Source organism: Vitis riparia, unplaced genomic scaffold (genome assembly GCF_004353265.1).
Source record: "Vitis riparia cultivar Riparia Gloire de Montpellier isolate 1030 unplaced genomic scaffold, EGFV_Vit.rip_1.0 scaffold736_pilon_pilon, whole genome shotgun sequence".
Classification (NCBI taxonomy): domain Eukaryota; kingdom Viridiplantae; phylum Streptophyta; class Magnoliopsida; order Vitales; family Vitaceae; genus Vitis; species Vitis riparia.
In genome coordinates, this window is record NW_023269759.1 from 21232 (window position 1) to 37500 (window position 16269).

General features: G+C 33.1%; 1 protein-coding gene across 1 annotated transcript; it reads left to right on the forward strand.

Moving 5' to 3' along the window:
• Positions 1-10219: 10219 nt before the first annotated feature.
• Positions 10220-12106, forward strand: LOC117910422 (putative UPF0481 protein At3g02645). Its single transcript, XM_034824486.1, has one exon. It carries the CDS (start codon positions 10255-10257, stop codon positions 12016-12018), a length of 1764 nt encoding a protein of 587 aa, XP_034680377.1. The 5' UTR covers positions 10220-10254; the 3' UTR covers positions 12019-12106.
• Positions 12107-16269: the final 4163 nt, after the last annotated feature.

The following is a 16269-nucleotide window of genomic DNA, read 5'->3' on the forward strand; positions in this document are numbered from 1 at the left end:
TTACCATTCAAGGTGATCTTTAACCTTGGATTACCCGTCAAAAGCTCGCAAGAGGTAACTAATGGATGTCTCCTAAGAGTCCAAAAGCTTACCAAGTGTTGGCTATTCTAGAAAATCCTACCTTCAAGTCACCTACCAGAGGCTCGCAAGGGGTAAACTAGTGCATCTCCATGGTTAGAGATCACTTGCCTTACCAAGTGTTGGCCCATGTGACTCCAAGGCGTTTTAAGTTAACTAAAAACATTAGAAACCATTCATGGGACACACTTACTCTTCATTCTTAGCTGAAACCACAAAGCTTCTGATTGATGCACTTGGAACCTTTCCCGGCAACCTTAACTCCAAGGAACTAAAAAGCTTAGCTACTCATTCTCTGGGGAAAACTCCCCAGAGAGTGCATAACTTAGCAAAATAAGTATCAAAGTGAGAAGGTAAAGCAGAGCTCAAGCTCAAGCTCTGTGTATTTCTTCCTTTGAAACTTTTACAAAAGGTTCATCACTCTAACACACCCTCAGAACAGGCTCCTCGGGCTCTCTTTTAAGACCAAAAATACAATGATAGCTATTACCCTGATATTTTGCCAAATTCCTAACTTAAAAGCTAAGGAAATCTATCATTGGTGACTTACAAGGAGAATTTGGGCATTTAGGCAACAAAAAACTAATGAAAAATATCTCCAAGTGTCGGTTACAAATATCGGGAAGCACTAAGGACCACTTCACAGGTGAAAAGTGAGGTCTGCGAAATTTCGCAGGTGCACAAGAAGGGCTGCAAAATTTCTTCATAGCAACCAGCTAATTCAACACCTTTGCAAAGTGGACTTCCATCTTGTGGTGTTTGGCTTCCATCGCGGCGTGAAGCTTTAGGGGAAATCCATGGCACTGTGCAAAAAGGCTGCGAAACCATTCCGCAACAAAAGGCTGATTCCGCAACACTTTTTTGAAGCCTTCCTTCAACTTGGAGCAGTTGCCTTCCAAAGGTTGTAACTTCCTCATTTCAAGTCCAAATTGCATACGGTTTAAGGCATTGGATTGTTGACTTCCTAAGCTTTCAAATGACATATTGTATGCATAAATTGGACATCAGGAAGTGCTCTAAAAATGGCTGCAGTGACTGTCATCAAGAATGCTTCATGGCTGGATTCTCTTTGCTTCCCCTTGCATTCCAGACGTGCTTATGGAAAAAGAGCTTCAAAGCTTTGATTCTTCATGCCTCTGAGCTTCCCATTCTTTGCCAAGGATTCTATATAACTCTCCTCAATCTCATAATGCTTTGGTGATCAATTTACTAACAAAAACACCAAAACTTACACAATTTGATTAGAATTGATTGAAAGGGGCCTTAACATGCTAATTGGGTTAAAAGACACTAACTACTACTCAAAAGTGTTTAAAAGGATTAATTATAAGCTATCAAATAACACTTTTTGAGTAGTAATCAGGTATGAAGGTGGTTTCAACAGAAAATGCACTTTTGCTACTAAAATGGCATTCACCTTCTTGATATAGTGAAACTTCCCAACAACAAATGGTAGCGACCAATACTCCAGAGAAACATGTCAAGATGCTTGACAGAAAATGGCCCAACTTATTCTCTACAACATATTGTAGGATGCTTATGTGGCCGCTTATTCCATTAATGATTCTTCCCACTTGTCGAATCTGTGTCAAAAGCTTCAACACTCAACCTCCAGATTGAACAACCCGCCAAACATAGCACAAATGTAGGAGTAGCAACAAGGACAATAACCAAAATGAACGATGAGGATTAAGCAAATGCAAGAACATGAAACACATGATGGTATAGAGCCCCATTTCTGGTGATGTCCATGGGCTCAAAACAGGCGGGATTGATGAACCGAAGAAATTCAAGAACAAAGCATGCACACAGAAGGCTAAATTAAACCCAAACAAACGAATGAATCTCCTTATCCACACCAAAATGGAAAACTGGTACCCAGGAAAGCATCTAAAAAAAAATGAAAAATCCCACCATGTAAAGAAAATGAGAAGCTAATAAGCCATAGGAGTTATACCTGGAAAGCTCCCCTTTGTGAAACTCTATTTTTCCTCATCTTCAAGCTCTCCACCCCTCAATTCAAAACTCTCTCGTGTCCCTTTGAACACGCTCCTTCCTCTTCTTGTTATCTCGTTCTTCCCCTCAACTCCTTTATTTTCTTTTTTTCTCAGTCGATATCTCCTCCAATCCTGTCTCTGTCATCCCATTTTCCTCCCTTTTGTTTCTCTCTTAATCTCATGTCTAAACTCTGTCAACTGCCTTTCCCTCCAAAAAGTGTTTTTTTTTTTCCAGCTATTACCCTGCCTATCTATAACCAGCTCTCCTTTTCATTCAGCTGTGTCCCCTTTTTCAAACAACTATGTCTTCTCTTTGCCCAATTGTCTTATCAGTCCTCAGCAACTCGCCCATCAACTTCTTTTCCTTCTCTTTCCATCCCATCTGACCGCCCAACACCCATCGGTCCTCTTTGGCTGCCAATCCTGTCCAACCGCCCCATACAACCCGTTCTTAGGTTGATGAAGAGGAAGAAAATAAGAAGAAAGAAAAAAATAAAACAAAATAAAAAAAACAAAAGAAAATGTTCCCCCTCTGAGGGGGTCTGCAGTATGTTTATTTACTTGTTTGGTTGAAGATGATCATATATGTGCGTGTGTATTGTTCAACTTATGAAACAAGTGTTGATCAACCCAATGAAGGATCATCACCATGTTTGATTATATGAAAAAAGTTTAATAATAAAGGTTGATGAAGTTTTTACCCAACGGTATTAAACTTCTTTACGTTTCAATACTTTTATTTTAATAATTTATGACTTATTATAATTCAACCGAATGGAGGGATTATTATAATGTACTTTTGAATTATATGATTGTAGTTCGGTCCAACAAAAGAACTATGATATGATCTCTTATGTTTATGATTAATGTGATATCTGACTTAATTTTTGTTATGGTTAGATTATTGTAAAGTGTGGTGTTAAATATTGTCATGACATAAAATAATTTTCCTTTCAAATTAAATTTTATTTTGCAGCAATGAATCCTACTACTATTTCATGCTATTTGTCTGGTATTGAACAATTAAGTGGGGCAAATTTAAAAAAATGGAAGGAACAAATTGGAATTGTTCTTGGTTGCATGGATTTGGACTATGTCCTAAGAGAACCTACACCCACAAAGCCTACTTCTAAAAGTACTAATGAACAAAAGGCTTTATATGAAAAGTGGAAGCGCTCTAATCGCATGAGTTTAATGATTATGAAAGGTTCAATCACTCCTGTAATTCGTGGAGCAATCCCGGATTCAGATAATGCAATGAGCTATATTAAATCAGTTGAAAAACAATTCTTAGGAACTTCCAAGTCCTTGGCAAGTACTCTTATGGTCAAAATGATAACAATGAAATATGATGGTCATAGTGGTGTACGTGAGCACATCATGAAGATGAGTGACATGGCTTCTCAATTGAAAGGAATGGACATAACAATTTCTGAAGGTTTTCTTGTTCACTTCATAATGACTTCCCTTCCTTCACAATTTGGTCCTTTCAAAATTAATTATAATACTCAGAAGGATAAGTGGAAAATGAGTGAACTAATTTCCATGTGTGTTCAAGAAGAAGAAAGGCTTAAAGTGGAAAAGCCCCATATGACTCACCTCATTATTGGTCTGAATAAAAATCCTTCAAGAAAGGTAAAGGTAAGAAAAAGAAGCAAGGTAATGATGTATCTCACAATGGGCAAAAGGACGAAAATAAGATACAATGTCATTTTTGCCACAAGAGAAGAGATTGTTCTAGCTTTAAGGCTTGATTGGAAAAGAAAGGTAAAACCCAATGCTTAGTGTCTTATGAATCTTATGTAATTGATATACCACCAAAATCTTGGTGGATTGACACTGGTGCAAGCATTCACATAACGAATTCATTGTAGGGATACCTTACAAGCAAGAGACTAAGTAAATGAGAGCGAACCATTACTTTGGAAAATGGAACAAAAGTGGAAATTGAGGCTATTGGCACTCTTCGTTTAATTTTGGATACTGGTTTTCTTATGGATTTAGTAGATACAGTTATGTTCCTGTTTTTACTAGAAACCTAATTTCAGTTCCAAGACTTGATTCTTATGGTTATGAATTAAAGTTTGGAAATAATGGAGTTTCCTTGTTCTATAATTCTTGTTTGGTTGGCTCTAGCACTTTACAGGGTAATCTTTATTCATTGAATTTAGATTGCAAATATTCACAATCTCTTTTATCTTATCATGTGTATGAATTCTCTAACAAATAAAATTGAGTGAATGAAAATTCATCCATATTGTGGCATAAACGATTGGATCACATTTCAAGAGAAAGGATGGAACGTCTTATTAAAGATGAAATTTTAACTTCACTAGATTTTTCTGATTTTACTAGTTGTGTTGAATGCATAAAGGGAAAATACACTAAGGTTAAGAAAAAAGGTGCCTCAAGGGCTACTGAATTGTTAGAATGTATTCATTCTGACATTTGGGGACCTTATTCAATTCCAACCATCAATGGACATAAGTACTTTATTAGTTTTATTGATGACTTTTCAAGGTATTCTTATGTGTATCTTATTCGTGAAAATTTTGAAACATTAGATGTTTTTAAGATTTATAAAGCTGAGGTTGAAAATCAACTCAATCGACGAATTAAAAGTGTAAGATTTGATAGAGGTGGTGAATATTATGGTAAGTTCACCAAATCAGGTCAACATTTTAGTGTTTTTGCCTTATTTTTAAGAGAGCATGGTATCATTGCAAACTACACAATGCCAGGAACACCAGAGCAAAATGGTGTAGCAAAGCAACGAAATCGTACTCTAATTGACATGGTGAGAAGTATGATGAGTAACTCAACCTTGCCTGAATTTTTATGGGGTGAAGCATTGAAAACTGCTGTCCACATTCTCAATCGTGTTTCTAGTAAGGTTGTACCCAAAACTCCTTATGTGTTATGGGTGGGTAGGAAACTGACTTTGAATTATTTACATGTATGAGGATGTCTAGTTGAAGCTAAAAATTTTAACACATAAACAAATAAATTGGATTCTTAAACCATAAGTTGTAATTTCATTGGCTATCCTAAAAGATCAAAAGGTTTTATATTTTGTTTTCATGGTCAGGGCTTTAAAATTGTTGAAACTAGACATGCTGTGGTTTTAGAAAATGAATATTTTAGTGAGAGAATTGAGCTTAAAAAGTTAACTTCTAATGAAGTATCAACACCAATGATGGAATATGGTGTGACTCAAGAGGTTTCTCGTAATGAAAATGAGAATGTCCCAACTACAAAAGAATTTTTACGTAAATCACAAAGAGAGAAAAGACCTGCTATATCAAATGACTACGGAGTTTATCTTAATGAGTGTGATTATGATGTTGGCTTGGAAAATGATCCTACTTCTTATGATCAAGCCATCAATAGTGAAAATTCAACTCTATGGCTTTATGCTATGGAAGAAGAGTTGAAATCAATGAAATATAATGAAGTTTGGGATCTTGTAGAATTGCCCAAAGGAATTAAAACTATTGGTTGCAAATGGATTTTTAAAACCAAATATGATTCTAACGGCAATGTCGAAAGATACAAGGCCAGGTTATTTGCAAAAGGATACACTCAAAAAGAAGGAATCGACTATAAGGAAACATTTTCTCCTGTTTCCAAGAAAGATTCCTTAAGAATAGTCATGACTTTAGTAGCTCATTTTGACTTAGAGTTACATCAAATGGACGTTAAAATTGCCTTTTTGAATGGTCACTTGCATGACGAGGTTTATATGGATCAACTTGAGGGTTTTCAGGATAAAGGCAAGGAACATATGGTATGTAAACTTAAAAAGTCCATATATGGTCTAAAGCAGAATTTTAGACAATGGTATCTTAAGTTCCATGAAATTCTCATCACTTTTGGTTTCAAAGAGAATCTAGTGGATCAATGTAGATACCTTAAGATCAGTGGGAGCAAAATTTGTATTATTGTATTGTATGTTGATGATATGTTGCTTGCTAGCAACAATATGGGAATGATTTTTGAGACCAAACAATTTTTATCCAAGAATTTTGATATGAAAGATCTTAGTGAAGCATCATATGTGATAAGAATTGAAATTCATCGAGATAGGTCACATGGATTATTAGGATTATCCCAAAAGAACTAGATTGAAAAAGTCCTTAAAAGATTCAACATGCAAAATTGTTCTAGCAATATTGCTCCTGTTGTGAAAGGGGAAATATTTTGTGAACTTCAATGTCCCAAAAATGATCTTGAAAAGAAACAAATGGACAAAATTCCTTATACTTTTGCAGTAGGGAGTATCATGTATGCTCAAGTATGCACTCGACCAGACATAGCTTATGTGGTAGGCATGCTTGGTCAATACCAAAGTAATCCAGGTATTGATCATTGGAAAGCAGTTAAGAAAGTATTGCGTTATTTGCAAGGGACTAAGGACTACATGCTTACATATAGAAGAACAAATAATCTAGAGGTTATTGGTTATTCTCATCCTGATTATGCCGGCTGTAAGGATACTAGAAGGTCTACATATGACTATATTTTTATGTTATCAAATGGACCTATTTCATGGAAGAGCCATAAGCAATCATTGATAGCTTCTTCTACAATGGAGGTAGAATATGTAGCATGTTATGAAGCCACATGTCATGCAATATGGTTAAAAAACTTTGTATCAGGGCTTCATGTTATTGATTCGATAATGAGACCATTGCGAACATATTGTGATAATAGTGCTGCTGTGCAATTCTCTAAAAATAATAAGACTACAGGAGGATCAAAGCACATTGATATTAAGTATCTGGTTGTAAGGGAGAAAGTTCAAAATGGAGTTGTCTCTATTGAACATATTAAAAATACACTCATGTTGGCAGATCCATTGACAAAAGGTCTTCCACTTAAGCTTTTTATGGATTATGTTGCGCGCATGGGCTTGGTGGCAAGTTTGTCAATTTTAGATTGATTGAGAGTGCAATGCATGTGATCACATTATAATGAGAATAGAGTTCTTGATTATGATATATTGATGATTATTATGTTACTTTTATACATCCATTTTGTGCACAATCTAGATGTTTAAAAGTTGATGGGACCATTATGTTAATGAATTAGCATTATCACCTTAATGTTGCTAATGTCATAAAAGTCATTGATTGATGTTAATGGAACTGCTAGTACTATAATCCTTGAAGAATATTGGATCGTTGTGTGATCTAATCATTTCAATGATTTGGTGTTAGTGGTTCCATGAAACATAATCTTAATGTAAAGGATGCCTATTTTGAGAAATTGTTATGGTCATATTATGTTTTAATCTATTACAAATATAATTATGTAGGCCAAGTGGGAGATTGTTAGCTTTTTTCCTATAATGTGTGACCATATATAATTACATTTGTGTAAATAATATTTAAGGGTATCGATTGATAGGTAGACGAATTAATTGATTGGGCATCCAAGAGTCTTTTGTATGGAAGACTCAAATTATAAATGTGGAGTTAGAAAATTTAATTTATATGAATGTGGCGTTACAACTTTTTAACCCTATCATTATGAAATCTATTTGGTACATTATGTTTATGAGTAATGGAGGAAAATGAAAAAGTATAACCTATGCAATTATAGAGATGCATTCAAGTTAATAACTCACCATTACCCATTAATTTGTACATAATGAGTGTAAATAATGAGTATAACTCCCATATAGTCTTTGATGGGAAGACTAAGAGATATACAATTTTTATAAGTTAAGGTCCCAAGCCACACTCTCATTTTTATATCCTTTTGTTGTTTTATTTTTAAATACATATACCACACAAGTGACACATCCACTATATGAGAGTAGTGAGTTGAAGACCTTGACAATACAATTCACAAAGTGACTCAATCTCACTTCAAAAGTGTTATTGGTATCATGGATCAAGGTAAGAATATGATGATTATTTTAGTACTTCCATTTATTTTGTTTTATGCATCCAAAATTATTTTTTAAAATAATTATTTCTGCATAGAGTTTATAAAAGTTTGGTTAACAATGATTCCAATACGTTCGTGAGATGAGAAAACCCAATGTTTTTAGGACCGGATCTATCATTGAACTGAAAAAGTTACCAGTTCACAATTCACTGATCAGACCGGCAGTCGCACCGCGGTCGAATCGGTGACATCATAAATATACAATTTATAAATTATTAAAATTTAAAATAATTATAAAAATAAAAATAATGATTTATATATTATTTAAAGATTAAAATTTTATTTAAAAATCATAAAATTAATTTCAAATTAGAAATTTAAATTAAAATCATAATTTTAATTTAAAATTTAAAATTTTAATATTTATTTTAAAATAAAAAAACTTATTTTAAAATAAAAAATTTATTTAAAATTGTAATGTTTTTAATTTTACCATTAAATCATATCTCATACCATCTATGTAAATCCATATAAAAGGCATTAAATCATATCTCATACCATCCATGTAAATCCATACAAAAGGCATTTTTTACTTTATCAATTTGAGTTCCCAATTTGAGCTCACAATCCATATAAAATTGTAATATTGATGTGAAGACTAATAAATAAACAAAAAAAGAAAAATTTATAAAAATGGAATATTAAACATAATATCATAATAATAAAAAAAATACATTAAAATTATGAAGGCACACAATGCACACAATCAGGTTTTCCAGAGAGGCGCTTTGACCGTCGGGGGGCGGGTTTGCGGCTTCGAGAGGGGCTTTGCAGTGGGGGGAGGACGGTTGCAACGTGTTCGTGGGGGAGGGGCGTTGGGGTTTGTAGTGCCGGGAGGGGCTTTGCAGCGGGGAGGGGAAGAAGAGGGGGACATGGTTGCAACTGTGTAACGACCGGGGAGACCGCCTGTGGGAGCTGGCATCGATGTCGCGGCGTGTTGGGGGCGACAATTTCTTCATCATCGGTGCAGATGGAGAAGGAGGATTGTAGGTGTTTTCATATTCTTTAAAACGATGTTGTTTTGATACTGTAAAAATAATAAAAATAAAATAAAATTGAATCATCTGATTCAGATGGAACCGGTTGATTCGCCGGTCGGACTGCCGGTTCAACCGGTCCAATTCCGATTCAACCTATTTCCGACCTAATTGACCGAATCTGACCTGACCGAAATAGTGACCAACCGGTCTGGTTTTGAAAACCATCTAGAAAATGCACGATTAATTACTCCAATTGTTTGGCAAGGTCTCTTATTATATGGAATTGTTTGAATTCAAATTTTGTAGATAACAATCTAGCTAGCTTTGCCTATTTGAGCTGGCGGAAACTTTAATAAAACAATGAACAAAAGGTAGTTTATGAAAATATCAATAATTACGGATATGTTGATACTTTGATTTTATGAATATATTAGAGTTATCGAAAATATATTGACGAATATTTTGTCTAAAATTGATCAAAACTTATATAATTATAAGAAAAAACTTTTAAAAATGAAATTAGAAGTATAATGACATTTTAAAGTTGTTTTGTTGAAGAAATTGATATATATATATAATTTATCATATTTGATAATGATATTATATGCATCGATAAAAATATAAATTTTATAAGTGTATATTGATTATTAAATTACATTACATATTATTTGATAATAATATTGTAATATTTGATTATTGTATGTCTAATTTTAAAATATATTTAATATTAAAATTATCATATATTTAATTCAATTGCATTAATTGATATAAAATAAATGATAATATATTTATAATTTTTAATATTTAATTAATATATTAATCATATGAAAAACATTATGAAAAAAATTATTATGATAATTTTAATATTTTTGATAATCAATTAAATGAAAAAATTTCACTTAATTATAAAATAATTTGTTCTTAAAAAAAATATACTTTTAATATATGTTAAATTTGGTATATTTTATTTACCAAGGTGAGTTTGGCCCGGTGGTGAGCTAAGTCCACGCTAAACCTTTTGGTTCCCCTGCGTTGACCATCCGATTTGACATGCATTGACCGTCTGGTTTGACCGCGTTGACTGCTCGGTTTGACTTGGCCTTCCAAAATATGGGAAATATAGGCAAAAAAATTGGTGATATTTTCAGAAATTTCGGTCTATATATTGTACCAATATCCTATCTCCTATGCAATACGCCCTCACTCCAAACTCCCTCTCACATAATACACCAAATTGAACTGCCATGTCAACTACACCAAGAACTTCTTCTCTTCAATCCACCGAGGCCTCCACCGTGGCCTCCACCTCTAGTAGCCCAAGCCCTGATGAGAAAAATTGGGCGACTCAGATACGTGAAGCTCTAAATGAAGAGCTTGAAGAAGATAGTGAAGTCCCTGTCAACATCTTCAATGTACCCAAAACTCTCATGGTTACTAAGCCGGATTGCTATGTTCCACAAGAAGTTGGACTGGGGCCTTATCATCATTTGAAGCAGGAGCTCTATGAGATGGAGAGGTACAAAATTGCAGCAGCGAAAAGAACTAAAAAGCATCTCCAAAGTGAAAATTTTGAAAGCCTTATCAAACAGTTGAACGAGCATGAGTCCAGAATTCGAGCTTGCTACCACAAGTTCTTGGACTTCGATGGTGAAACCTTAGCATTGATGATGGTTGTTGATGCCTCTTTCTTGCTTGAGTTCCTTCAAGTCTATGCCATCCGGGAAGAACGGGCTCTGCCGAGAGTTTTCCACAGGAAGTCACACCTACTTGATTTTGCGAGGACCAAATCAGCTTATAATGAGATTCTGAGAGACATGGTGATGGTTGAGAATCAAATTCCATTGTTTGTACTGAAGCAGGTGTTAGAATTCCAGTTCTCGACGCCACGTCAAGCTGATGGTATCTTGTGTTCAATGTTAGCTGGATTTGGCAAATATCTTTGTCCATTTGGGATCAGGGTGGAACTGTCGCATATCCAAGTTGAAGAGCATGCTCACTTGCTGGACTTTCTGTATTATCTCATCGTGCCAAGGTCAAAAGAACCATCTGAAATAATTGAAGTGGCGGGCGAAAATGAACCACAGCAAGGCGAAGCAGAAGGATCTTCTGGAGAGTCCAGTAGTGCAAAAGGAACATTTGAGGTAATTTCGAAACTTCTGTCAAAATTAACTGAAGGCCCAATAGGTCGACTCATCAAGAAAATTATATTTTCCGATGCTGTAAAATACATATTGAAATTGCCTAACACAGCCGTTTCTAAGATCCCCGGATATTCTGTCTTAAAAAAACCTGTTGAATCTGTCTTATCAACTCATGAGGAACAAAATGAGTCTGAAAATGTGGACTCCAACTCCAACTCCAACTCCAACTCCAACTCCGATAGTAACACTACCAAACCCCCACTGATGGAGGAAATCACCATCCCTTCAGTGTCCGAGCTCTCGGAATCTGGTATCCGTTTCTTACCTACTAATGGCAGCATCTCATCCATCAGTTTTGATGCTAAGATGGCCAAGCTTTACCTCCCTACTATCAGTTTAGATCCAAATACAGAAGTCACTTTGAGAAACTTGGTTGCATATGAAGCATCAACGGGGTCAGGGCCACTTGTTATTGCTCGGTACACTGAACTAATGAATGGGATAATTGATACCGAGGAAGATGCCAAGATTCTGAGAGAAAGAGGTATTATTTTGAACCGATTGAAGAGTGATGAAGAGGTGGCCAACCTGTGGAATGGGATGAGCAAGTCCATAAGGTTGACGAAGGTTCCCTTCCTAGATAAGGTGATTGAAGATGTGAACAAGTATCACGGTAGCAGATGGCAAGTTAAGGCCGGAAAGGTCATGAGGCGTTATGTGTTCGGTTCCTGGCAGCTCTTAACACTTCTAGCTATCCTTGCCATCTTGTTGTTAATGGTATTGCAAGCATTTTGCTCTGTTTATAGCTGTTCCCAAATATTTGAGATCTCCGGAGATCAGTTATTTTTTGGTGGTTTTTCATCTTAAGTTGTATGCTACTTCTGATTTTCTCCTTTTCGTTATTCATTTTCACTTGTACTAGCCCCATATTATGAATTGCTTTTTGTGAAACTTCACCCTGGATGGATGGCAAAAGTAATTATGAGGGCTTACTATTGTGACTTCATAACAAAATTGAGACTTCATCAGAGACTGATAGTAAAACTGTAATGTTGGTTAAATATTTATTTGGGGAGAAGTTGATTAATAATATAGCAAGTTGGTGTAATATGTATATACTGAATACTAATGTAGCAAGTTGGTGCAATGATTCTTGTGTTACCTTCTAATCAAACATGGAGAGAAAAAGAGTCCAGGTGACAAACTGGCTCTAATCTTGAGTGGTAAACATGTTCAAATGCATTTTGCAGTGGAAAAGAAAATTAATTTCTAAATATTTATATTATTTTCATAAATAAAAAATGATGAATTTATTGAATATGGATCATTAGTAATTTCAGAAAAATAAGTAGGGAAACAAATTTCAAAAAAAGAAAAAAAGAAAAAAAAGATAAAGACATTAGAAAACTTAAAAACTTAGAGACTGTTTGGTTGTGTGATTTAAAAATAATTTTTTGCTTTTAAAAACAAAAAACACTTTTTAAAAATTTTTAACACTATTTGACTGTTGTTTTTTGAAAACAATTTTTAAAAATAAAGTCAAATCGAGAATAATTTTTAAAGAATAAGTAGAAGTTGTTTTTACTTATTTTAAAAAACAAAAGGAAAACATAGAAAGATTTTTTTTTTTTAAAAAAAAAACCTATAGAAACAAATATAAAAACAAATAAAATTGAACATAATATCATTCTCTTTCTTTTTCCACGATCTAATACGAATATAAAAAAAATCTTAAAATATAATATTTCTTTAAATTACACGTACTTTTCTAAATTTCTTTTAACTTATCTAAAATTTTTCAATAAGTAAATAAATTTCAAATCAAATTGTACTCAATACATAAAATTTATTAATTTTTAAAAATAATTTAAAATTCAAAAACCCATTTAATTAATATTAAAAAGTCATGAAACTCAATTATATTAGTATTAAGTAAATAAACTCCAAATTAAGAAGACTTAATGCATTGGATCCATTAACGAGTTTAGTAATTTAAAACTCAAATAGTGAACCAATTAATGACAAGAATTTATGAACAAAAATTGGTCTTGAACAACTTTATTGTTTTTTTCTTATACAAAGAATCATTATTTTTTGATTTTTTTCACTAGGAAAATGAACTCTAAATTAAATAAGACCTAATATGTTGAATACATTAGCCAATTTAGTAATTTTTAAAAATAATTTAAAATTTAGATAATGAACCAATTAACACTAGAAATTTTTGGATAAAACTTGGTCCAAAAATACTTTATTGTTTCTCTTTTAAATAGAATCATTATTTTCTATTTTTTTTAGTTAGAAAAATAAGTTCTAAATTAAACGGGACTTAATGTGTTAGATTCACTAATAAGTTTAGTAATTTTTAAAAATAATTTGAAACTCAAATAATAAACTTATTAATACAAGAAATTTATGGATAAAAAAAGATTTATAATGGTTCTATTATTTTTTTTCTACACATAATTATATGTTCATAAATTTTCTTATTATAAAAATGAACTTCAAATTAAGTGACACTTTATATTAATGAATTTATTAATGAGTTTCACAATTTTAAAAATAATATGGAACTCAAAATATATCTAATCGTTAAAAAAAAAAAATAATAGAACAAAACTGACATATTATGAGTCATGACTTTACTGTTTCTCTTATACAAACAAATATATTTTTTGAATTTCAGTAAATAATAATTTAAGTAAGATATAATTAATAATTTAAATTATTTAATGAATTTTTTAATTTTTAAGAATAATTTTGAATTCAAAAACCCATTTAATTAATTGTAAATTAAATTAAAACATTTTAAAATATTATGTTTGTAATTCACTACCAAATGTGAACATGAAAGGAAAAACTCGATTCTTTTATACTTAAAAAAAGTTAAACTTTATTAATTATTCATTTTAAATAAAATATTGTTAAAAATTATTATTATTTGTTTTTAACCAAAAAGTTTTACAATGATGTTAAAATTCTTATGATTTTATTATAATATTATTATTCATGTTTTTACTAAAAACTATTAATTTTTTAATTTATTTATAATTATAAAACTATTTTCATTTTTAATAAGATTTGAACTAAATTTAATTTATATTATATAAATTAAATTCGTAATGTTTTTATAAAACCAAAAAATAAAAAAATTTATCTAAGCAAATTTTTTACTTTTGATTAAAAACTATTTTTAAAATTAACTTGTCAAATATTTTTATTTTTATAAAATATTTTAAAAATCATTTTTTATTTTTTAATTTAAAAACAAGTTTTAAAAAACATGAACAAACGACCGATTATACACCCTTTTTTTTTTGGGCTACCTAGGAAGCTTTCGGAGAACTTTTTGTCACACGTTTTGTGTAAGCTGTAAGCGGAGGAGACAGAAAAGGTGGCAGCTGCTGCAAAGAGGATATTGATGGGTGACACGAAGCTGAGAGGGTACGAAGGATACAACTTTTTTGTTATAGAGAGAATATTCTCTCTCCAGGGGAATTCTTTGGGATTTGGGGTTTTTGGGGAGAAAAATAGGGTGAGCTGAGAGAGAGTGGAGGATATTGGGAGGAGATTCATTTAGAGAGAGAGAGAGGGAGCTGAGATTTTCTTGAGCAGGAAGAGAAGAGGGAGCTGATTGATTTCAACTAGTTTTTAGAGAGAGAGAAAGGGATCTCTCTGGTGAGTGTGTATTGGACAGTAAGAAAGAAAAGTCCATAGATAGAAGACGGGCATTTCTTAAGAGAGGGAGCTGGAAGAGAGAGGGAGCTAGAGCAGAGAGTGAGCTAAGTAAGGGAGGAGAAAGCTGCTGATTTTTGCTGATTCTGGAGACCAGATAAGTGCTAGAAGATAGACATACCAGTGCTTGAGGAGATTTTACATGTATGGTTACTGCATTTTTGATTTGTTACTGTTCTCATATCTCATCTGTTGATTTCCTGATGTTGTTTATGTCTTGATGTACGCGCCAGAGACCACATATCATCTTATTGATTAGAAGTTGGTTATGGACCTGATGTTGCTTCACTTTTCTATTCCTTTTGAGCATATAAGTTTGAGATTGAATCTGAATGTAGATCGTTGCTATTTGATGTTTGGAAAATCATGCTTTGCTTCTTGTTTTAAATCCATCCTGGCCTGTTCAGTTGTTCCGAGTCCATTGACAAATGATGAAATGGAGTTTGATTACCCACTCTTTGTCTGTCTCTTCTTTGTTTTTTCTTGGGTTTCATTTCTATGCTTTTGCATCTATGTTTCTCCTCATTTCCTTCTTTGGTGCCCTGGGCCATGGTGATCATAATATCTTCAAATTGATAAATGGTAGTTTTTTCATTCATTCTTTCATTCGTTCATGTACAAAGTATATATAAAGGGTAATCACCATTCTAAGATTGGGAAAGAATGATACAAGGAAAGAATAATATAAGGAAATAACAACTAATATCCTAATATCTCAACTTTCCTAATATCTAAATATTCCTAATATCTCAACACTCTCCCTCAAGTTGGTGCATAAATGTCACACATACCCAATTTGTCTAAAAATTTTGAGAACACTTGACTTGAGACAGCTTTGGTGAGGATATCGGCCAATTAATTTTCTGATCGAATCTTAGGCAATACCACAATCTTATCATCCAACTTTTCCTTAATGAAGAATCAATCCACCTCGACATGCTTTGTACGATCATGTTGTAATGGATTATAAGAAATGTCACATGCGACTTTATTGTCACAAAACAATCGGATTGGTTGCCTAGATAGGTAACCTAAATCCTGTAAGAGAAGTCTTAGTCATAATGCCTCACAAAGTTCTAGAGTCATACCTCTAAATTCCGCTTCTGCACTTGAACGAGTGATGACATTCTACTTCTTACTTTTCCATGTCACAAGATTACCACCTACAAAGGTAAAGTAACTAGATGTAGATCGCCTATCATCCACTACACCGGTCCAATTAGCATCGGTACATACTTCTATACTCTGATGATCAACATTTTTAGAGAACAAAATTCCCTTCCCAGGAGCATTCTTCAAATACCTCAAAATACTCATAACTGCATTCATATGTTACTCTCCAGGATTATGCATGTATTGACTCACTACACTCAATGCATAAGC